Source organism: Manihot esculenta, chromosome 1, assembly GCF_001659605.2.
Source record: "Manihot esculenta cultivar AM560-2 chromosome 1, M.esculenta_v8, whole genome shotgun sequence".
Lineage (NCBI taxonomy): Eukaryota > Viridiplantae > Streptophyta > Magnoliopsida > Malpighiales > Euphorbiaceae > Manihot > Manihot esculenta.
Genome location: NC_035161.2, coordinates 37,335,571 through 37,361,337, shown reverse-complemented (window position 1 = coordinate 37,361,337; position 25,767 = coordinate 37,335,571). Strand labels below are relative to the sequence as shown.

General features: G+C 33.1%; 3 protein-coding genes across 4 annotated transcripts; all 3 read left to right on the top strand.

Annotated features, from left to right (window-relative positions):
- Positions 1-11,975: 11,975 nt before the first annotated feature.
- Positions 11,976-18,636, top strand: LOC110611169 (cytochrome P450 94A2). 2 transcript variants are annotated; one of them, XM_021751338.2, is made up of 3 exons: positions 11,976-13,631; positions 16,506-16,723; positions 18,055-18,636. In XM_021751338.2, exons 1-2 carry the CDS (start codon positions 12,116-12,118, stop codon positions 16,703-16,705), a joined length of 1,716 nt encoding a protein of 571 aa, XP_021607030.1. In that variant the 5' UTR covers positions 11,976-12,115; the 3' UTR covers positions 16,706-16,723; positions 18,055-18,636. The 2 variants fall into 2 exon arrangements, with proteins under 2 accessions (XP_021607030.1, XP_021607022.1); XM_021751330.2 differs by lacking the exon at positions 18,055-18,636 and adding an exon at positions 17,414-18,022.
- Positions 18,637-20,075: 1,439 nt separating this feature from the next.
- On the top strand, positions 20,076-22,446 carry LOC110611147 (transcription factor MTB3). The gene has a single exon (XM_021751297.2). The coding sequence runs from the start codon at positions 20,735-20,737 to the stop codon at positions 22,244-22,246; it is 1,512 nt and encodes a 503-aa protein (XP_021606989.1). The 5' UTR covers positions 20,076-20,734; the 3' UTR covers positions 22,247-22,446.
- Positions 22,447-23,367: 921 nt separating this feature from the next.
- LOC110614725 lies at positions 23,368-23,993 on the top strand. Its single transcript, XM_021756366.2, has one exon. The coding sequence runs from the start codon at positions 23,466-23,468 to the stop codon at positions 23,991-23,993; it is 528 nt and encodes a 175-aa protein (XP_021612058.1). The 5' UTR covers positions 23,368-23,465.
- The last annotated feature ends 1,774 nt before the right edge of the window (positions 23,994-25,767 follow it).

Genomic DNA, 25,767 nt, shown 5'->3' with positions numbered 1-25,767 from the left:
GGTACCGGGGTCATTTTGGAGCCCGGTCACCTACCTCACTGAGGTCTTGAACAAGATTCAGGCACTTTTGACCTTACTGTCGCTTCATCATCTCAGCCGATTTTGCGGTGCCAGGGTCATTTTGGAGCCCAGTCACCTACCTCACTGAGGTCTTAAACAAGATTCAGGCACTTTTGGCCTTACTGTCGCTTCATCATCTTAGCCGGTTTTACGGTGCTAGGGTCATTTTGGAGTCTGGTCACCTATCTCACTGAGGTCTTGAACAAGTTTGGTGTGGTTGTTTTTCTCTTTTTTCAAGGGAATCTTGCCTTATAACAATAATAAAGATAACATGTTTTGGCATAAGCATCAGATGTAAATATTTTTATTTATTTCATTCATATTTCTCATAATACAAGTGCTTGCCTATATTTGTGTACATTCAAGGGAAATACCTCTTCAAATACTAAATATTCTTAGGCGTGAGGTTCCAAGTTTCCTTGTAAGTCTTCAATTCAATATACGTCGGGTTTTACAACTCTAACTATGGTTGAGTAAGTTTGGTCTGAGAGGAGGGTGCTCTTCTCCTTTTATTCTTTTTTTTTTATATGCTAGTGATGTCCAATGACCTTGCTGCTACTGGACCACTTATCTCTGTCATACGGATACGTACGTACAAAAGCGTCAGACGTTTGTTTCATACTGAACGATCATTTAATTTTTCCCCTGGCACGTGTGTAAACAGATCTATTAGGTGAATAGGCCGATTATCCTCTCTCTTACTAGGTCTCATGACCGAGCTGGGGGTGAAGAGACTGAGACCCAATGGAAATCTGATTTTAAGGACGAATGGTTTAGGCAGACTCATTTAAAATATTTTATAAATTTTAAACTAAAACTGTTATCATAAATCTGATCTCGTATTAAAATGGTAAAATTCAGCTGTCATCCATAGCAAAAGGGGAAAGGAATACTTTATTTTCAGATACAAAGACATGAAAAAGCAAAAACAAAAAACAAAAGAAGACAGAGTCTTCCCATCGCCACTTGAAAACAAAAAGAAAAAAATCTAATTAATCGGTCTCATCTAGTCATCTTCCAATCTTCCGGAACTAAGGAGATGGCCATGTCATCAATAACGCTTCTCCCGACCCCACTGCCTTAATTGTTTTTTTTTTTTTCAATCAACCAGTGCCTCGTTCACTGTGTAGACAGGTGTAATGAGCTTATTGATTGGCCGAAAATTATATAGTTAATATGTAAAAAGAAAGTAGATAATTGCTGTTTATATTGAGAGTTTTAATATTCAAATTAGTAATTTAAAAAAATTAAAAATAATAAAATATTTTAAATTTAAAAATAATTATATAAAAATTTATTTATATTTATATCCATTTTTATACTATAAAAAAAAGAAATTATTATTAAATTTTTTATAAATTTAATTAATATATATTAATAAATAATAAATTTTATAATTATAAATATAATAAAAATTTATTAAATTGTACTTTTTATTGATAATTTTTATAAAATTTTATTTTATACTTTTTATGATATTTTATTTTGTAATTGAAAAGATGAGTTTTAACGAAGAGTTAGAGATTTTCAGCGTCCTTATATCTTTTTTATTGATAAAATTAAATATTTTAATTAAATATTTATCCTGTGATTCTATTTTCAAATATCAACTCATAATTTATATAGTTATATAGTATTAATTTTGATATATATTAAATAATACTATATATTTTGTGATATTGTAATTATTTCAAATATAATAGAATTAGCAAAATTTACATGAATAAAACTCTAATATGATAGAAATTAAAAATATAAAAAGTAAACTTTAGAGTTTAAAAATATAAAAACATAAAAATATATATGATAATATTAATAAGCTCAATAATATAAAAATAAATTTTTGATATCACTGTGAAATAAAATTATAATTTGATTAGCGATTAGCAGAAAGAGTAATGATGAGAAAATTGTGTATTTCTATTGTGTATATTTTATAAAGATATTACATTTATATATACTGAGGAGTATGAGCTAATTATAATAAGAATAATAATTGCTATAATTATGTTAAACAAATCTCCTATAATCATGCAAATATTGATTTCCTATAATCATGCTAACACCCCCTCAAACTCAAGATGGTAGCGCAGGTGCCAACTTGAGTTTGCATAAGAGATCTTGGAAGCGAGCTGGAAAATGCGGTTTGGTGAAAATATCTGCAATTTGGCTAGCAGACGAGACAGTAATCAAATCCACCATAACCAAAATAGTTCAGATGTAGCATCAGCAAGAGCACGATATTCATATTCAGTGCTAGAACGAGCAACAACAGTTTGCTTTTTGCTACGCCAAATGATAAGAGAATCTCTCAAAAAGAAATAACAATCCGTTGTAGAGCGACGATCAGTCGGATCACCGGCCCAGTCAGTATCAGAGTAGCCAGATAATACCAAGAAAGAGGTAGCAGAGAAGTGTAAACCATGAAAAAGAGTTCATTTGATATAACGAAGGATTCAAAGCACTGCAGAGAAATGAGTTGAACGAGGAGCAGACATAAACTGACTGACCGGGTAGAACGACGGAGAGTAGTGATAGAAGGAGATGCAGGCACAAGTACAAAATCAACAACTGGTGCAGGTTCAACAGGAGCATGTAGAGGTAGAACGATGGAGAGTAGTGGTAGGAGGAGATACAGACACAGGTACAGAATCAACAACTGGTGCAGGTTCAACAAGAGCAGGTGGGAGTAGAACGACGGAGAGTAATGGTAGAAGGAGATGCAGGCACAGGTACAGAATCAACAACTGGTACAAGTTCAACAGGAGCATATGGGGGTGAGCTAGTATCAGAATCACAGAATCAAGAATGTGGCTATGTTTGCATTCGGCTCGCCCATTCTGCTAAGAGGTGTGAGGACAAGAACGTTGGACAACAGTTCGTCAGTGACAATACGTCAAAGTTTGCGACCTATCAAAAAACTTTTCATACCTTGAACCCAGAGATTATAGTTGGAGCCAGTTAGAAGCGTTGCAATAGATTTTGAAATGTCAAATTTCTCCATTTGTTCCTTGATTGCAAAGGAATAGAGATGAACAGTGTGTGAAATACGGGCAGAGTTAGGTGGCTTGGTGGAAAACTAATCAGAATTGCAGAGAGAGAAGAGACCCCAGAAACTAGAAATTGAAATCTTGCGACTCTGATACCATATTAGTAGAAAGAGGACAGATAATGATGAGAAAATTGTGTATTTCTATTATGATATTTTACAAAGCTATTACATATATATATACAGAGGAGTATAAGCTAATTATGATAAGAATAATAATTGCATAATTTAATTACTATAATTATGCTAAACAAATCTCCTATAATCATGTAAAGATTGATTTCCTATAATCATGTAAAAATTGATTTCCTATAATCATACTAAGATTGATTTTCTATAATCATGCTAACATTAGCTAAACAAAATATGAGGTGGTGGGTGCCCACAGCAGCCACTCCAACGCTAAATCATTGGAGAATAGGGCAAATGTGATAAATAGCTTAAAATTTGAGTAGGCTAAGAGAATAGCGTGCATTTGTCTCTGTAATCCTTCTCCTTTTATATATAGAAATAAATATGGCATTTCTTGATAATTCAACAATGATATGCCCGACTGCTTAATAAGGGATATCGCCAGCTAATAGATCGGTGATCCCGCGATTACAAGCGTAATGAGATACTTTGGATTGTGTCTAATAATGGTAACTTTGTGTCGAGACTCGATTTATTCAAGGGAAGGCAAATTTTGATAATAAACTAGGTGTTAAGGTGTCCGGATCTTCATTTTCTCTGAGGTGGAGCCGATCTTGCTACGTTATCCTTGTGGTGACAACTCATAATTTATTTTAGGCAACTCTTATGTAGCATTATTTTTCTTTTTTTTTTTTAAGTAAGAGATGTGAAAATAAACATTCAAATTTGTATTCACAAGATAAGTTACATATACTTTTACCTTCTATGTCAAATCAGGCTATGTGTCCCGATTTCATATTTTGACACTGGTCTGGAACCGTTTGATACTTAGTTTGAACTCTTTTCAAACCAAGTCAACCAAGCTCTCTACGCATTCACCTAAACAAAAGAACCTCAAGGTTAAGACCTCTTGCCCCATTCTCATAAAAATGGAAAAAAATCACAGTTATCACGTAAAAATATCATGATCAGATAATCCTAGTGATACAAGCACATCAACAAGTAACCAAGCACAAAGATTTAGTGAATAGGCTACTTATTTTATTCCAGGGATAAAACAATCATTACACAATCATAGCAATGATCCTCTCCCAACTTGCAGATAGGGGGGGAACGCCTGCAAAAAGAGGAGGCACAATTCAAGGACTTAACAAGCCTACGGTGGCCAGCTGGGCCCAGTCCTCGCTGGTGGCCAACTAGTCATTCCCCCCTAAAGAGCCTTAAGAACAAATAGAACTATAGTAGGAGGAGATATCAATATGTCTGAGGTGAAACCCCCTTAATAAATAAATAAAAAGGAATTACAAGAAACTGACGCGACCCTTTACTTGCTACGAATTTATACTAATTTTCCCCAACATTGCTTTCAGAAAACGACATTGTTGGAAAAATTATATTTTAGTACCCTAAAACTCTATGGTCTTGACACTCCCCCACTTAAATGGTCGACGTCCTCGTTGACTGAGCATTGATGAAGTCTGCAATCTTATGTGCATATGCCTGTAGACTTGACTCTTTCTCCCAACTGGTTTCTTCAACACCAGGTCGTTCCACTTGACAAGTTGCTCTTTGTGTGGTGGATACTTGGTGGTCTTGACAACTCATTCGGCTAAAATCTCTTCCACTCCTTGATTGACAGGTGGTGCGCGGGTTACTGCTGACCGTGATGTCTTGTTACGGCTTTCATCTGACTCATCGACATGATATAGCTTCAATTTGCTGACATGAAATACTGTGTGGACCGTCATCCACTTCAGAGGTTCGATTCTGTAGGCGACTGGTCCAATCTTGGCAACCACCAGTATTGGCCCTTTGTACTTTCAGACTGATCTCTTGTCATGGTTGCAGAGGAATCTCAGCTGCTTTGGCAACAACTTCACCATCACTAAGTCACCAATTGTGAACTCTTGTGGGCGTCGGTTCTCATTTGCCCATTCTTCATATGACTAGTAGCTTTCTCCAACTGAGCGCGGGCAAGCTCAAGATTTTGTCTCTACTCCTTACTGAACCAGTATGCTTTCAGATTGCGGCCTAAATAAGGCCCATCTATGTTATAAGGTGCCAATGGTTGTTACCTGTCATAATCTCAAAAGGACTTTTGTTAGTAGCAGAGCTCTGTAAAGAATTAAAACAAAATTAAGCTACATCAAGGAGGGAAACCTAATTCTTCTGATTGGCACTAACAAAGTGCCGCAGGTACTCCTCCAACATTTCATTAACTCTCTCCGTGTGTCCATCCATCTGAGGATGGTAACTTGAGGACATCGCCAAGTTGGTGCCAAACAGCTTGAACAGCTCCGACCAAAATGACCCTGTGAATCTTGCATCACGGTCACTAACTATGCTCTTTGGGATCCCCCAGTATTTTACGACATACTTGAAAAAAGTTTTAGCAATCTCCTCTATCGAACAATATTTTAACATCAACACGAACGTGATATATTTGAAAAATCTGTCGACAACTACGAAAATATGATCAAATTTCCCTACTCGTAGAGTCCTGCAATAAAGTCAAGAGAAACACTTTTCCATAACCTACTCGGCACTAGTAATGGATGTAACAACTCTACCGGTTTCTGTCTGTCAGCTTTATCCTGTTGACAAACTAAACAAGCCTTTATATACTCTTGCACATTATTCGCCATCTTCAGCTAAAAGTAATCGTGCTTCAAAAGTGCTAAAGTACGCTGCCACTCTGAATGGCCAGCCCACATAGTGTCATGATACTCCTTCAATAACAAACTTCTAAGGCCCCCTGCTTTGGAAACATAGACTCTGCTCCCCCTTGTCATGATCAAGTCCGCTTCTACTCAAAATTGCTTAATTTTTCTGTCGTTCACTAATTTTTTCATTACCATGGTGTAGGGATCCTTTTGTAATTATTCCCGAATCCTTCCTTTCATCATTGTCTTTGCTACGCTATGGGACAATTGAGCTATGTGCTTCAAAGTTGCTATCTCAAACTTTCTACTTAAAACATTAGCCACTCTATTAGAACTTCCCCAGTTGTACACAAACTAAAAATCAAACTCAAATAAATATTCGTGCCACCTTGCTTACTTAGGCATTAATCTTGGCTGAGAAAAGAAATGGCTGACACCCGTGTTGTCTATTGATAGAGCTAAATTTAGACCCATTTTCTATGTTGTTATTTATGTTAATTTACATATTTTCTACCTAACTTTATGGTTTTGATCTTATTTTGCAGAAAATGGAGTAAAAGGGTAATTTTGTAAAAATAGCCTTAAATCTGCCCAAAAGAGAGCAAAAGAGAACAAGCATGATTTGCCCAAGCCAAGTTGCAGTTGAAATGGAAAGGAATAAGGAAAATACAAACTTGCTGTTAGACCAGGTTGTTTGCCCAAGTAAACTGGACAAACAGACCCACAAGACAGAAGCAGTGCACAAATAGCAGGCAAGACAGACTTTTTGCCCACACAACCCGGGCAAACAGGCACTTACAACAGCAAGACAACAGTTGCGAAAAATTTGAATTTTGAATCTTCAAGAAGTCTTCTCCACACCAAACACGTGAGGACAGCTCAGCAAGTCAATGATACACCTCAGCACTCTGTCTTACATATTTAGGAAGCTAAATCTCAAGAAAATACACTTGCCTTCCAAGAGTTCAAGTCCAAATAGGAAAAGGAGTTCCATCACAACAAGGAAACTTAGGGCAACCTCTTTAGCTATAAAAGGACAAGCAAACCAGCAAAGAATCATCTTTGGATCATCAATCATCTTCAGCTATAAAAGGACAAGCAAACCAGCAAAGAATCATCTTTGGATCATCAATCATCTTCAGCAGAAACTTCTCCAGCAGCCGCGCGCACCAGCTGCCGGCCCTTCCTTCATCTTTTCTTGTTTACTTACTTTTCTTTTGTGTTAGTTTCAGCCATGAGTGGCTGAAACCCCTTTTTTCTAGTTGAAGATTAGGTGAAACTTTAGTTGTTTATGGATTGGGAGATTTGAACATATTATGTTAATATTTTATTTATCAATATTTTTGCAATTTCATGCTTAATTCTATTGTTGCTTTGTTATCTAGATCAATATGGCCCATTGATTCTTGATTGCAAAGTAATAATTTATTAGTTTGGATAGTTTGAAGTCCATAATTGCTTGAATTATTCAAACACAAGTAACTCTTGGTGTAAAAACCAAGAAAATTGCATAATCTAGCAATATCACCATACGTTTAGGTAGCTAAAATTAGGTCTCTCTATTTCCTAATGCAATTGACAGTTGTTAGATGCTTAAAGCCTCAAGGACGTTCCTTGGTAACTCGTTGATTAGTGATTAATTAGAGAACGTTCCCTAGTTAATCTATGATTAAGGAGGATATGGTGGTGAGAAGCGTCTTCCACCCCCATAACTAATTTGTTGAGTCAAATAAAAGAATCTAAGTGTCAATGATCAATCCCAACAACTAAAGTGGATACAATTCTTCAACTAGGCTTTTCTCATTATTGAATTCTTGTTTTACTTTATTGCTTTCAATATTAGTTTAGTTCATCAATCTTAAAACCCTCCATTTTACTTTTATTGTCTATTTATTTACTTGGTCTTGATAAGAAAAATAGGTAAGTATCAATTTCCTGTGGATTCGATCTTTTTACCACTATCTAAAGTTGTAAAATTGTGGATAACCGAAAATGTTATTTTTGACCGGTTTCGACAACCGCACAGTCATCTGTCTTGACTACAAACTTTGAAACCAATAAGTAAAGTCTTCATGTTCGTAAACAATGAATCACTTCCAATAACTCTTTCTTTTGGGCTGTGTATCAAACTTCTGCCTCCTTCAACTTTCGGCTCTCAGATGCTACAGGTTGTCCCTCTTGCATTAGTACTCCCCCTAATGCCAGGTTTGAAGCATCCGTCTGCACCTCAAATGGTTTACTCATGTCGGGAAGAGCTAACACTGTTCAGCCGTTATCGCATTTTTCACATTATCAAAAGCTGTACACTCGTCTGTCCACTACCACTTGTTTTCCTTCTTTAGGAGTTTTGTGAGGGGACGCACCTTTTGGGAGTATGCCCTCCCACTTGAAAGGCCATTGCCTCCCATTCCATCATCTTAGACTCAAGATCACCCCATCGAGTGTCCTTCACATGAAAGGGATTTTGAGTGGCCTCAATCTCTATTGGCTCACTCTTACCTCTAGACGATTTGGCTATCATGGCCAACAAACGTTCATTTTCTTTCTCTAGCACCTCAATGTGCTTATAAACAGAATCAATCTCCAATGCCATCCCCTCTTAGGTGGCATAGTCACTCAAAAAGGCAACAAGGTTCTCAACCCTTCTCTCAAGGAAATCAATGCGTGTGGCAAACTTCATCATACTTTCACACTATTCTCTGATCGTTTTCGCTCTGATACCAATTGTCACGGTTTCAGATTTTGACACTAGTTTAGAACCGTATGGCACTTGGTTTGAACTCTTTTCAAGCCGAGTCAGCCAAACTCTCTATGCATTCACCTGTACAATGGACGTCAAGGTTAGGACCTCTTGTCCCATTCTCATAAAAATGAGAAAAAGTCACAGTTATCACGCAAAAATATCATGATCATATAATCCTAACGATACAAGCACATCAACAAGCAACCATGCACAGAAATTTAGTGAATGGACTACTTATTTTATTCCAAGAGCAAAGCGGTCATTACACAATCATAGCAACGATCCTCTCTCAACTTGTAGGTAGAGGAATGCCTGTAAGAAGTGGAGGCACAATTCAGGGACTCAACAAATCTACAGTGGCCAGCTGGCCTCAATCCTCGCCGGTGGCACCCCTTAATAAATAAAAAAAAAAAGAATTACAAGAAACTAAAGTAGTCCTACTTATTGCGAATTTATACTAATTTTTTTAATATTACTTTCAAAAAACAACTGAATGCGGCATTGCTAAAAAAATATATTTTAATATCCAAAACTCATGTTGGCTTAAGGCATGCTATTACTAATTTTCTGTTTTAAATAAAAAGTTTTTCAGTCATTTAATTTATTTTTCATCAATTTTCTCTTTTAAAATGAAAATTTTTAATTTTTAGTTTTAAAATAAATGAAATGTATTTATTTTTTTCATAAAATAAATAATTTAAAATGGAGTAAAAGAAAAACAGACTATTTATTTTGTAAAAAATAATGTGTGCATTGCTGGACTCGACGTAATTTGTGTGGATGCTTATTAGGAATTAGGATTGAATGGAAAAACTCCTTTTCACTTTTTGTTTGGGACAACCAAAAGTTAATATTTCTTTAACTCAGGGCTATAATTGGAAATTATTGCTATCAACGGCCAATTCTTATATTTTTATATGAATATATTAAATATAAAAAAATTATTATTTAATTTTTAAATATTATTTTTATTTATAACTCCATCTTTATATATTTAAAAATTTATTAAAATATTTTTAATTTTTTATTTTGAAACCGTCATTCTGTTCATTTTCAAATATTTTTTTACGTTAAACTCTTAATAAAATGAGAGTTAAAATTCTAAAAATTATAAATTACTCTCACTCCTTAGATTGTAATAAAATTTTTAACTCTCAAACTTTTTCTTCAAAATATTTTTGTAATTTTTTTCAATAAATTAAAATAATAGCATATATTGTTGCTGGGACAAAGTGTAATAGAGATTTTATGTGGGTGAGAGTGATTTGTTTTGATAATAAAATAAATCATCGAGAGAGAAAGATGAGGAAGAAGAAAATTTAATTAAATAATAAGAGTAATTTTATTTTTTGATATATTTTTAATAATAGAAATAAATAGAATTGAATAAAATAATTATTTTATTTGATGAATATAAAAAATAAAAAAAATTTAATAAATTTTTAAAAAAATATGGATTAATTTATAAATAATAATAATATTCAAAAATTAAATAGTTAATCTCTGTAAATATAAATAATTAATGCTAGTTTTATCCCACCAAATATCTTTTGTTATGTTTATTTCAAATTATAGTTTAATTTATATTTTAACTATGAGATTTATTATTTTAATTTCAATATTAATTTAACGTGAATGGTTTATTTTTAGTAAGCTAATAAGAGTGAAATAACTACAATATTTAATTTTATAATTATATATTATGAGTAAATTCTTTAATTGGATGCTATGAATTAAGGTTATATTTAACACAATATATATATTAAAATGGAGACTAGAATTTGAAACTTCTCAAATTTACTTAAATATATTTATTATCAGACTAAATTCATGAGGATTGGGAAGAGTAGAATTTGAAATTTCTTAAATTTACTCAAATACATTTACCATCAAACTAAATTTATGAGCGAATAAAGATATTTATCTTTATACGTTATATTATATATCGATAATAATAATTAAATTGTATTGTCCCGAAAGTTAAAATAAAATTATAAAATCATAAATTAATTATATACATAAAATATAGTTGAAAATTACTTGTCAAATCTATATGTTTAATTTCACACGTCATGCCAAACCTAACCGAGTTAATTTTTGTGCCACTTCCAAGAAAAAAGACAAATTATGAAATTGAAATTAAACAATGTGATGGATGCAAATCAGATTTCTTACTGAACAGGTAAGAGACAATTTAATTTCTAATTCATAAAGGGAAAAAGAAAAAAAAAATCAGTATGAGATTGTGAAAGGTAGCAAATATGAACGTAGAAATTTGTTAAGCGAAGTTGATAGATTACTAACTCTAAGGGTACACATGATTTATGACTAAGAAAATTTGTGGGACAAAAGCTTTTGTCTTTTTTTTTTTTAATTAAGAATTTTATAATAATTTAATTTAATTAATTTTTTTAATTATTTTATTATTTAAAATAAAAAATAAATTCTTTTTAATTAAAAAAATCACTTTAAAATAAATTGAAATCTTTTATGATTTTTCAGTGTTGGTTACAGATTTAAAATAAATTGAAATATTTTATGAAGCCTAATTATATATTATATGTTATATTTTATGGTTACAGATTTAATTCAGTGTTGAATTGATTGGCCCTCCTCGGAGATAGGTTTAAATATGGAATTTTGAGGTAAATTTTTTAAGATTATTTTTTTATTTTTTTAAATTATATAAATATATAATTTTTAATATATTTTTATTAAAAATTTATAAAAAATTCTAATTGAGATATATATAATTAAATTGGTAAATTACATTAAATTTTAAATTTATATATTATTTACTTTTTATATTTATTTTTAATATATTATTCATTTCAATATCTTAATTGCCATTATCTTATTGAAACAAATGACGTGTAATTTGAAATAAATAAAAAAATCATTATTTATCATGACTTTTATATTATTTAGTCTCGTAAAATTTTACTAAATGAATTATTTACACCATATAGTTTTAAATATTTGTTCTATTTTACAAAATAGATAAATATTTTAATTAAATAATTTTAAAATAAATTAAATTAATAAAACTTAAAAGTTTTATGGACATAACACCAATTTTTCCTAATCGGACACTATGATACCATCTCTCTAAAATTGGCGAGATTCCCACCCAACATCGACTATTATTGTAGCATTGCTAAATTATTTAGGACACTCGATGTTTTACGTTATTGCACACTTTGATGTTTGGTTGAATTATAGATAAGAACGACACCCTGTATCTGTATCGTGCATTCATTCTCTGTGATACAATTTTGTAGTCTATAATTTTCTCGAATTGCGGTCGAGAGTGCGACTAGTAATTGCCGTGCAGCATGTGGCTTATAAATAGGCCCCGATCCTCTTCCCAAGATTACTTATCTTTTAGGAAATAAAAAGAAAAAGACAGACAGACACACACACACCTCTTCTAGCAGCATAGATCATAATCATCCCCCGCCCATTAACATGATACTTGAGCTTCAGCTTCTCTTCTCGTTTCTCCTTCTCATTCTATCAGTCTTCTTCTTCTTCTTCTTTATCACTGGAAGCTCCAAATCTCAAAAACCTATCTCCACTCGCCTGCCAAAATCCTACCCTTTAATCGGTTCTTCTCTAGCTATAAAGGCAAACTTCGATAGAAGAATCCAATGGACATCAGATATTCTTCAAAACATACCTTCTGCAACTTTTGTCCTCCATCGTCCTATGGGTCACCGCCAAATCTTCACTGCAAACCCAGCTAATGTGCAACACATGCTCAAAACTAAATTTGATCTTTTCCAGAAAGGCCCCTATAGTCGATACACTCTCTTCGATTTCCTTGGCAATGGCATCTTCAACACCGATGGCGATACCTGGAAATTTCAGAGGCAAGTTGCTAGCCATGAATTCAGCAATAAATCTCTGCGAAAATTTGTGGAGACTGTAGTTGATACTGAAATCTTTGAACGCTTAATTCCAATCCTTTCTGCTGGGGCTAACAGTGGAGTAGTGCTCGATTTGCAGGATATTCTTCAAAGATTTGCTTTTGACAATATATGCAATATCGCTTTTGGGTATGATCCTGGATATTTGTTGCCATCTCTTCCACCTGCACCCTTCGCAGAAGCTTTCGAAGAGAGTGTCAGGATAATAAGTGAAAGACTCAATGGGGCGTTCCCTACAGTATGGAAAATCAAAAAGCTTTTTTGTGTCGGATCTGAAAAGCGTCTGAAAAAATCCATGTCTCAAGTACGCAATTTTGCCATAAACATCGTCAAAGAGAAGAAGGAAGAACTCGAACAGAACTCATCCCTTGAATCAGTCGATCTGTTATCGCGATTCTTGAGCTCGGGTATTTCAGATGAGACCTTCGTCACCGATATTGTCATCAGCTTCATATTAGCCGGTCGTGACACCACATCTGCGGCTTTAACGTGGTTTTTCTGGTTACTCTCCAAAAACCCACATGTAGAAACTGAAATTCTTAAAGAAATACGGGAGAAATCAAGTGTAGCCATTTTCGAAGAAGTGAAGGACATGGTATACACACACGCTTCCTTATGCGAGGCTATGAGGCTCTACCCTCCAGTTCCTGTGGACACCAGAACGGCAGTTAGCGACGACGTTTTGCCTGACGGAACATGGGTGAAGAAGGGAAATAGAGTCACATATCATCCATACGCGATGGGGAGGTTAGAGAGCCTATGGGGTCCAGATTGGGCTGATTTCAAGCCAGAGAGATGGCTGCAAGAGGGAGATGGAGACAGCAACAAACGGAGTTTCGTCGGGAGAGATCCCTACACCTACCCGGTGTTTCATGCTGGGCCAAGGGTTTGTTTGGGGAAAGAAATGGCCTTCTTGCAAATGAAGAGGATAGTTTCTGAAGTTCTGAGTAAGTTTAAGGTGGTGCCGGCGGCGAAGGATGGTGAGGAGCCGGTGTTTATTTCTTACCTCACCAATAAGATGAAGGGTGGCTTTCCGATGAGAATTGAGGAAAGAAGTAAGTAATAATCTTCAATAATTTATGAATAATTTGTTGGTTTAGCGTAATTATTTGCTTCTATTATAAAAAAAAAAGGAAAATTACTTTTAATATTTATATTATGTAAATATTTATTAATTTCTCTTTTAATTTTAAAAAATATATTAAAATATTAATTACATTTTTAACAGGTTACTAATTAATTTTTTTATTAATTTTAATTATTAAATATTAAAAAAATTAAATTTTAATATAAATGAACTCGTTAATAAATTTTTAAGAAATTTAAAATATTAATTAATAAATTTTTTAAAATTATAAAAATTAAATAATAAAATTAATAAAAAAAGTTTGTTCATTGAAAAACTAAGACTAATCCACTTTGTACATGGGCTGTTTATAATTTGACAGTATTAATACTACATGACGGTATTTTAATATAGAAAAAGTTTCATGAAACATAAATAATATTATCTCTTCTCATATTTTTATTTTTTATTTTTTATCATGTGATATTTTTACATATCAATTTTTAAAGATAAATTTTTATACAATATTTCTAAAAGTGAGAAATTTAATGATAACAAAATAAAATAAAAAACTGAATTATAATAAATTTTAAGTTGGACTTTATAAATGATTCAATTATCCACTGCTACATAATTATTTCACTGAAATTTTTAAATTTTAAAAATTTCCATTAAAAAGTTAATTTTGCTGGAATTGAAATAATGAGTAATTTTACAGTGTACCCATGCACATATACTTATATCTCACCATAAAAAATAATGAGTAATTTAAATTTTTTTATTAAAATATATTTTTTATTAATTAAAATTTTTAAATATTTTAGACGTTAAAAAATATAAAATATATTTTTTAAAATATAATTTTATAAAAAGAAAACAGAGCTTAAATAGCAAAAATTAATTATTTTTATATAACTGATTTCAATTAGGGTTTAGACTCAAACTCTATAAACAATTCAGTATGAAAATAATACAAGAAATTTATGTGCTCTATGAGCAATGAAGTCGTACGGCACAATCATATAGAATTATGATTTGTGATATAATTAAATGAAAAAAATTACGTACTCCTATAATACTATTTCATTAATTTGAAAAAACAATAAAACACGTTAATAATTCCATTAAAAAATAAACTTAACAATTTTAATTTTATCTTAAATTTTTATATATTTCTCATCCTTTTTTCTCTTCATTGATTTTTTTTTTCACAATGATATTATTAAAGAGCTCATAGAAAGGGTTACAACAGAAAAATCAAAAATAAAAAAAAAGACTAACTATAACAACAAGTGAAAATCTAAGGACAAAATAGAAACAACCAAAAGTATAACCCTAAAATCCACTATTCATAATCTAGGTTCTGACCCAAAACAGCAAACATGTATGCCGCACCCTTCTTTTACAAAACCTCCGATTATCGTTGCCGACAAAAACAAAGAGTGTGACTTATATTTACTCCTTCAATAGAAACAAAAGTCTAAAAGTCTAAATCAGATGACAAACAAAGAGTAAAGCAAAGGCACCAAAGGCAGAAAGATAATCCAAACAAGAAGAGCAAAATGATCGGCAATTAAAAAAATCGCATGCAATTCGGATCATTGGAAACGAAGACCCAGGCGCATAAGAAAGGGAAAGACGTTGTTCCACAATCGAGCCTAGTCATTGTCTCCGAAACACAAAAGAAGCATCTGGATCAAGATAAAAGTGAGAGAATAAGAGAGGATGCATCTGAACAAGCTTATGAGCACCATCACTTTCTTCTATCATAACACCTTAAGGAGAAAGCCAATCCAGAAGCTCAATTTGCACAAGCAGAGAAAGAAAAAAAAAAAAAGACTAAAACAAGGCAAGTCATAGAGAAACCTCCTTCCTTGAAACTCAGCTCATCGAAAACAACAACCAAACAAAAATATTTACATTCTCACTCGGAAATGAGGACGACGATCCACATCCAGACAAAAGATTACAGACTTTTTGAAACTGCTGGAAGGTGCGATATAACCTGATTTATTAAAGAGTTAAAATGAATGGTTGATTTTTTTTTTTAAAGGTAAGATTGAAATTTGACTCTTATAAATAAAAAAAATACTTGCTAATAATATTTTATTTTTTAATTGATTGATTTTGTATTAAGAAAATAACACATGTAATTATAAAAAAATAAATATTAGGAACAGGCTCTCGGCAACGAGTCACACTCTGATAGGCCTGTTAGAAGCTAGGACCCTCTCACAGGCGAAAGGTTTTTGAGGACATTATGTCATTATGTCACGAAATAGCAAAACTATTAATAATTAAATGTTTATTTAAAAAAATTATTTGGTAACTTTCTTTAAATTTTCTATTTTTTATAATTTATTTAATTTCTTATTGATTTATCATTTCATTAATAATTAAAGAAAGGGTTAATAAAATCCTAAAACTTTGTTTTTCTCAATTAAAAATGTTGAGATCTTCATAACTTATTACCTTAGTATTAAAAGCTTTTTTGAAATAATAAATAGTCACGTGAAGTTTCCTAATGGTCATACATCCATATCCACGGACAGTTGACATTTTGATTATAAATTTGAGCATTCCAAAAACAGCTGACCTCATAAAAAAATAATAAAAAAATAAAAGCTTCAAACATCGCGGCTGGGTTAGCTGGCTATCACTTGAAACCAGCGATTTGAAAGCAAAGCAATTCTGATCCTTTATAAATTTCAATCTGCATCTCCCTCTTTGCCCTCGCATAGAAATCCATCAGTAGAAAAAGCAAGGAAGCAGCGATGGCAGATTGCAAAGGTAAGTATTAATCATAAATTAAGCATGCTTTTGTTGGTTTGATAACTATATCTATATATATATGAGTTTGTAGATCCTGGGAAAATCTCATGGCCGGAGCTAGTGGGAGTGAAAGGAAAAGTGGCGGCAGCCACCGTGGAGAGAGAGAACCCCAAGGTTCATGCTGTGATAGTGAAGGAAGGGTCGATGGTGACTCTGGACTTGCGTTGCGATAGGGTTCGAGTTTGGGTCGATAAGCATGGAATTGTGAAACAAGTTCCTCATATTGGCTAACTATACAATGGCCGCTTGGTGAGCTTTTCTATTACTAAATATAAAAGCATGTAAAATTTGAATAAAATATATGTAATCAAATGGGGTGGAAGTAAAATATAAACAATAAAAAAGACCAAAAGAAATAAGAATGAAAAGGAACAATTTTCTTATTCTCTTGTACTTTTCGAAGTGCATGCTACGAAATTTCTGCAAGTCAAAACATCAAATCCATGCAAAATCTTAAATCATTTAAAAAGAAAATTATATAGTGCTTCAACTAATTAACTAAAATAAAATATTTATGCAAACTTAATTAAGATTTAGTAATAGAGGCAGCCTATCTCTTAGATGAAAAATTCAACTTGTGGCTTCTTGGGAGGTTGTTTCCTCCTTGTTTGCAAGGTAAAGACTGAGGAATTACCAGTCCCACTACTTCATTTCTTGGGTACTTCACGATCCACATAGTAATATATATATAATATATGACAAATTACAGAATTATTTTCAATTAAGTAATTCCTAAAAATAAATAATATAATATGAATTGAATATCTTAAATGTTTAAAAAAAGTTTTAAAAAATAAATAAATGATAGAAAAGAGAGAATGTATAGAATTACAAAAATCACAAAATGGGAAATATAAAATTACAAGTATCTTAATAAGCAAGCTATTTAATTAGGAAACGGGTTGAGGGTTTCCCCTGATTTTCCTAGAATGTTAACAGGTGGCCAGTCTATATAACACTATCACATCACACATTCTTGCATCACAATCCCTCTCCTGCCATATTCGTTATGAAGATGAAGGAATCAAATAGGAAAAATCTCGTGCAAACCCATGAAGTGGCAATCATCTTGATCATACTCTGCCTCGCTGCTACTTGTTTGGTAGCTGATGCGAGATTGCCGGCACTTCACACGAAGGCTCAGGAACACATTCAGGGGAAACAAAATGACCCTGAAACCTCAACCCACAACAGTTGCACCAATCTTCCCATAAACGATCCTAAGCATTGCCCCTAAGCCAAATTCCTTTTCTACACATATTTGCCTCAGCTGCCTAAGAGGTAGATGAGTTTAGAAATCTCACATATTATTGTAACAAAGGTTCAACTTATAATTTATCCTATTATTTTTCAGTAAAAAAGTCATTTTTCTCTATTTAATTTTATTTTTGTTCCGTATACCATTTTTTTACTTTTGAATTATGAATAGTTTGATCCTTGCAAAGTGGGAGTGAGTCTGTATTACTCTTACGACAAATTTGAATGGTAAATAGAATAAAAATAAAATCGAAAAGTAAAATAACTTTTATTAAAGATAGAATTTTTTGCTATTCAACCATCGAATGAGAATCTCACTGCAGATCTGTCAAAACTCTTCCGCCGTGGTTACGTCGCGGAAGTCGTTCCTGACCGGAAGTTAACGCTTCTCAAACTTGCCGGCGGGATCTGTCAGCTACTTGCTTAATTTGTTTATGAAGCTCAACTTCTCGTCCCCAATCTCGCTCTCTGTGATATTTGCTTGAGTCTCCGCCGATGCTAGCCATATCAACATCAAATCTGAGGTTTCACATCAATTCTTGCAAGTTCCACAACTTATAATAAATTAGTAAAACGACTCTTCCACGAGTTATATTTATAAGTTATTCTTTGGATTTGTGGTTTCTCTCTTTCTTGAGTTGAGTTCATCAGTTGCAGGATTTCTTTGGTTAATATGTTGTCGCAGAATATGTCATGTTGATGCCTCGACTTCTAGGAAACAAAATTTGACGGCCCTTAATTTACTAGTCGGAATTTTTGGAAAGTCATAAATACAAAATCAATAGCACTTGCAATTCCCTCCCAAAAAAATGTGGATGTTCATCAGTAATATGACATTGTAATTCTAAATGTGTAAAAGTTTTATCAAATTTGAATAAATTCTTTCTTTTAATTTTTGCAAGTAACAGCTATTATTACTTTCTAATTAAAAAAATTATTATTACTTTTATGGTTGGTTATTTTTACAATATCCAGTTTTAAATTTGAAGATTTAAATGCAATTCAGTTCATATAAATCAAATGGTTGATACTGAAACTAAACTTATAAGAGCAAGAGGTTGAACTCTGCCTCATCACTTCTTTGCATTGTGACACTACAACTACAAAGCTGAAGAGTTGACTTTAGATGGCTTCTATGAATTAACCTTCTCTGTATCCAAATGATATTTAGTGGAGATTTTTGGAATGGGTTTGGCCGTTTTCTAGCTATGGTGATGGGCTGAATGGTTTCCTTCTCAAATAGCAGCAGAGGTAGCATGGAGACTAGGACAGGAGAAGTTGATTTAGTGGTTGGTTCATTTGGTGTGTTTGTTTTGGGTTGGTTAGCAAAGGCTGGGTTGAGGCTATCTCATAAGCTTTGTGTATAGATCCTGTGCCATGTGAACTTACCCTTTAAGCCATGTTAATATAACCTTCATGTGCATATAATAAAAAAAAAAGGTGCAATTTCTTTTAGAATTTCCCGAAACCCAATCTAAGGAAAGCCCAGTGAATATTTGGGTCTTTGGAACGGAGTAACAAAATTCAGCCTAAGTAGGGTTTAGCCTGACCAGATCAACTCGATTGGGCTTAGCCTAACAAAATTCATGTGCATATTTTATTCTATTATCCGACTCTTTTATTTATCTTTATTTAAATAAATTAACCACCTGTCTAAACATGTTACTTTTTAATATTTAAAAATTTTTAATTTATGTTTAGAAAAAAGTGAAGTTTTTTATGTAAAATCTACATGTTCAACCCATTAGATTAATAGAATAAAAATTTATCCCTAAAATTTCTAAATATTTAAAATTAAATTTTTTTAAATAATAAAAAATTATAAAATTTTACAAATAATAAAATCACTTTTCTATTACATTTTTTTCCCCCCAAAGTGTTAATAATCTAAAAATAACTAGTAAACAGCGTTGCCAGTCTTTGGATTCATTCGAACTTGTTTAGAGCTCAGAGATTCTCCTTGGGCTGGGCATTGGCCAGGGTTGCCACAATGACAAGCGCTTTGAAGTAAGTTTAAAAAGTTTAAAAACAGGAAAATTATGGCATTGAATATAACAAAATCATGAAAATAGCAATAGCATGTTTAAGATACACCTCTCAAAATTCTCTTTTTTGACTATGCATACAGCTGTAACTCCATGTAGAAAACGATGATGTCGTTTAACCTGGAGTAAACGCTGAAATAGCTGATGCCATCATGTGGGACCCTTGAGTAGGATGGGTCCCTTCTTCCCTATCACGTTCAACTTTTCTTTTCTTTTATTTATTTATATAATTAATTTTTTTTTTTTTAATGAAAAGCCAACGTGCTACGGAGTGGAAGAGGCCACAAAACTCGAGGCCAAGTGGCCAACGGGGACCGCTGCTGCGGTGGTACCACAAATATACCATCCAGTGGGTGGCAATTTAGGAAAAAATTATTATGCAATGCAGAGGAGCGCAACAAACCCAACCCTAGACCCTGCCCTTCAGATCTCATCTCTAAAGTTTTCTTAAAATTTTCACGCCTCTAATTCGTCTATCTTCAACTTCTGCAACCCTGCTTGCAACCCCATAATAATCTCGGGTAAGATTCCCTTTTGCTTCTCTTGGGTAACTGTTTCGGATTCTGCCTGTCACGGGACAAGTTGGTTTGCAAGTTTAGCTTCATTCTCTTTCTCTACTTGGGTATTTTCTTAGGTTTGATTTCCTGAAATTCTATTCAGTTTGCAGTATGTGTGTCAATTTATTGGGTTTCAAATGAATTACTCAAGGGTCTGAGTATAGTGGCGTGGGTAAAGCTATAGTTGTGAGTTTGTGAATCGACTTGTAGATTTGATTAGTAGTCTATGGTTTTGGAGAATTTAATGAGATGAACGCAGTTAGATTTCTGGGTTTTGTAAAATTAGAGTGAGAATTAGTTGTTTGTGTGAGATACAGTTAGGAGAATTTGTTTTTTTTTTTTGTAAACTGCAGTTTTTGGGAATTTCCTGTACGTGTGAGACAATTGTGTAAAGGGGAATCATGGGTGAGAAATTTTTATTGAATGAAGAAAAGGCCATGGTAGAATCCTTATTAGGTATGGAGGCTTGCGAATTTTTGATCGCATCTGCTTCTAACAATGTAATGGCAGATTTGGTTTCTCCTCCTAGTAATTTGGGTGTGCAGCAGGGGTTGTGCCAGCTTGTAGATTGTTCCAATTGGAATTATGCAATTCTCTGGTATGCATCCAGCTTGAAATCTGGTGGGTCCATCTTGTCTTGGGGTGATGGGGTTTGCCGAAATCCCCAGGGCGGTGGAGCTGGAGAGGGGAGGGATAGCAAATTTGAGGCAGCTGAGAAAAGAGAAGAAGTGAAGAAGATTGTGCTTCAAAAGCTGCATGCATGCTTTAATATGTCAGATGGTGATAATTATGCAGCCAGTTTGGATGGGGTTTCAGATGTGGAACTTTTTTACCTAATTTCGATGTATTTTACTTTCCGGTGTGATTCATCATATACTCCTGCAGAGTCGTATAAGTCTGGTAGATCAATTTGGGCTTCAGATGTGGTTAGTTGTTTAGAGCAGTATCAGTTAAGATCAGTTTTGGCAAGGTCAGCTGGACTCCAAACGGTAGTCTTCTTACCTGTTAAGTGTGGAGTTGTAGAGCTCGGTTCAATCAAGTCCATACCTGAAGAGCATAATCTTGTGGAAAGGGCAAAAACTATCTTTGGGGTATCAAATGCTGTGCAGGCGAGAGCATGTCCAAAAATTTTTGGCCATGAACTAAGTTTGGGTGGCACAAAATCCCGATCAATTAGTATTAACTTCTCTCCAAAAGTTGAAGATGATCTGGTTTTTGCTTCAGAATCTTATGCAGAAGCAATAGGCACTAATCCAGTTTATGGAAGTACTTCTAATGGCTGCACTGGCGACGCTAATGAAGCAAAACTGTTTCCACATTTGAACCAAATGAATCTTTCGGGTTTCAATGCTGAAACTATGGTCACTGGTTTGGAGCAGCCTAAGGATGATCTGTCTCCTCAGCTAGATGAACGAAAACCAAGGAAGAGAGGGAGAAAGCCTGCAAATGGGCGGGAAGAGCCACTGAATCATGTTGAAGCAGAGCGACAGAGGAGGGAGAAGCTCAACCAGAGATTCTATGCATTAAGAGCTGTTGTCCCCAATATTTCTAAAATGGACAAGGCCTCTCTACTTGGTGATGCTATTACCTATATCACTGATCTCCAGATGAAGATTAGAGTTTTGGAAACTGAGAAGGAGATGACTAACAATAGACGAAAGCAACCATCAGTCCCAGAGATTGATTTCCAGTCAAGACAGGAAGATGCAGTAGTGAGGTTGAGTTGTCCTTTGGATGCTCACCCAGTTTCTAGGATCCTAGAAACATTCCAAGAACATCAAATTACTGCTCAAGAGTGTAATGTGTCCACCACAACGGAGAATGATAAGATCATCCACACATTCTCTATCCGGACTCAAAGTGGTGTCGCTGAGCAGTTGAAGGAGAAACTGGAGACTGCCCTTTCTAAATGAACTCTTTGTACAGTTGTATTTGTAATTTCAGTCCCTCCCATGCATATTATCGCCAAAAGTAAGGGGGGGAGGTTATTGAGGCTGTAACTAACAATTTGACTGTTAGCTGGTGCCGTTAATGTTCTGTAATCAAACTTCTTGTTGTTGTATGAACTTATATCAAATTTTAAGACATGGAATTGGTAATCCCTGTTATGATCCTTGTATAATGTTCAATTGTGTACAAATCCATGAATCAGAGAATTTAGGCAACACGTTTGGGAAAAGGCAACTGGAAATTTGGACATGCCCATTTCAAAACTGTCAAAAGTTATTATTTTAGATTCAGCGGTCAGCTATTTTATCAAACAAATAAACAAATAAATAAAAAGGAAGTCGACGTATGAATGTTGTTTACCGTGGTATGCTAATTAATCGCAATTCTCCAATTTGAAATTCAATGTTGAAGAAAAACTTTGAAGCCTCAGGTTATGGAGTCTTGCCTCTCTCCCACGCCAAACCTTCCAGTCCTCTTTTAACTTCTTAATTTTTACCCTCATCTGACTCTACTGCGGAGCTAATACTATTAATCCATACATTGATTGTAAAATATTTTATTTCTTCGGCTCAGATTTTTCTACAAGCTATTTTCATATTAACCCCAATTCACCTTCTTATTCAATTTATGATTTGTTTGAATTTTTAACTATCAAATTTCTTTTGAAAAATAAATTAAAAAAACAAATCTCCAACAAGAAAAAAGAAATATATATATATAAAAGAAATTAAGACAGTCTACTAACTTAATCCAAAGACTAAATATAATTATTCAGGAGATTCAGTTCGAATCCTCTCACCCCAATTCCCTACTCAAAAGGAAATTCAAGTAGATTTAAGGAACAGCAAAAAGGAAACGCTTCACGTTCCCCACTTAAGGTCCAAGCACATGTACCGTGTGTTGATTAATTCCAAGTATGTTTGGTTCAACCTTCAACCCCATGGCTCAGTCAACTTTTTATAAATGAATTTGTGGGGCAGCAAATCCCACACCCTCTCTTTCTCTCTATATATACCTCTTGGGCTTTTCCTTGCCATCATTCTCAACCCAACATTTGGAAACATAAATTAAGTTAAATCTCTTCTCATCATTTCCCTTTATTAGCTTCTGCATATTTTGTGAAAGAGACGTCTGCTCATCATCAATAGCTCAATCAAGAAGATAGATTTGCTCTCCCAAAACATGAACATGTTTGTTATCCTTATGCTTTTATCCTTTTCCTTGTCTTGCATAAAGGTTGCTGAAATGAGGCCCCTGCGAGACCAGCAATTGCTGAACATGCAGGATGATGGGGTGCTGTTTCAGTCCTTACAGAAAGGCCAGGACAAGTCGTCTGGTTCCAATCCATGCAGCAACGTCCCTGGACAGGGCACTGGAGTTTGCTCCAACAAAATAGCTGGGAATGTTGAACGTTCCACTCCTGCATTTTCTAAGCTTGTGATGGCTGAAACGATGCCCCAGCGAGACCAGCAATGGCTGATTGACATGCAGGATGGGTCGCTATTTCACTCCCTGCAGAAAGGCCAGGGGAAGTCGTCTGGTTCGAATCCATGCGGTAATGTCCCTGGACAGAGCAAAGGCATTTGCTCTAGGAAAATAGCTGGGAATATAGTACGTGCGCCTCCTCCACTTTCGAACCCTGTCATGGATATTGCTGTTGCTTCTTCCATTGCAAACGAGGCCGATAATAAACAACATCAAACTTCTTGAACTAATAATGTAATCTTCCTTCTGGTGCTGTACTGTCTTAGACGAGTTTCATCACCAAAACTGCTGGTGCAAGCTTAACTCACTTAGCTTCTCTCTTTATCTTGTTTAACTTTATTTATTTATTTATTTTTGGGTTTGGAAACAAACCAATCCCATTCAAGTAAAGTTCGTTCGTTAATAAATTGATGTAAATCTTTTCTTTTAGAAAAATATTTTTGCAATTTCATTTTTCTCATATTCTTGGAATTCATGCAATCCATTTTCAAGCTTATGGTTGCATTTATCATTATTTTCTTATTATATAAGTAATTATCTTCTGGGTAACAAATTAATATATTATGGGATATAGATTAAAACGTAAGTGTCATATATAAATGAAAATATAAATAAAATTGGCTTTAATGACAATGCCATTTAATATGTTTCTACTAGTATATTTATAAAATTATTATCTTAATAATTTATAAAAATATTAAAATTTTAATTAATATAAATATATATTTTAATAAATAATTTATTTTATATTTAATAAAATTATAATTTTAATAATACATTTTATACATTATAAAAAAATTACATAAACCATAGTTTTATATTGTGACACTAAAATTAAATATGATAGATTTTAAATTATTATTATAAATTTATAAATTATAATCACCCTTTAAATATATAATATAATAATTTATCATCGCATATTTGTTTAACTTTTTTACTCTTTTTACTTTAACATATCAGTTTAATAAATTGAAAATTTGTTATGGATCTAATTTAAAGTATTTTTTTAATAATATTTTTATTTATAAAGAAAAAACAGTTGTGGTAAATTTGTTAAATGAGCTGAATTATATATTAATATTATAATTATATGATTAATTCGATTGGTAAAAATGAAAATTTTCATGTTTTATTAATTAAGATGAATTTTATTAGAAAAGCTTCTATAATTTTGAATGTATAAAATTGAAGTGAGAAAACACATTTTAAAAATATTTGAAGAGAAAATTTTAGTTTTGATATAAGAAAATTGACCACGTATATATTGAGAGAGGGGTTACGATTAAGTGAGATGATGAGACCACAGGAATAGTCCAAGTCAACAAGGTTAACAGATAAAATTAAAAGAAAAGTTGGCTGAGGAAAACGCATGCCAACGTTAGGACACAACTCAATTCACACGACAATAACCTTTTTATAAATACCTGTTTAACAATATTAACCGTAGTAACTGTCATTTATAAATAACTGTTTAAATTATATTTAATAAAATATTATAAAAAATATTTTTTTATAAATTATTAGTTTTAATCCAATCAAAACACTCAATAATACTTTAAAAATAATTACTAAAAAGAGCTTAATTATTCCTGTCAATGTCTAGTTAGTATTTCTTTTAAATTAAGGAAAAGGGATTCTCTAATTAAATTTTAAATTTTTATACTGATTATATTACATCAGATAATTAATAGCAGCTCATCATGTGCCGCTGTGTGTTGTTTTCAATTTTTTTATTAGTGGAATTGAAGTCAAGCTTTGTATTCAATTTCAGTAGAATCCATTTTCTTATTTTGTTAATTAATATTGTTTTGTGTCCACAGAAGGAGAGATAACACAGGCGAACATGTATGAATTAGTAGTGTAAAAATAATAATAATAAATTCCATATAATTTTTTTTTTTTAATTTCCAATAGACCCTCCCACTTGGAATTCAAAATCATCAGAAGATTACTCATGCACACCTCTGAGTTTTGGAAACCGAGAAGGATATGACAA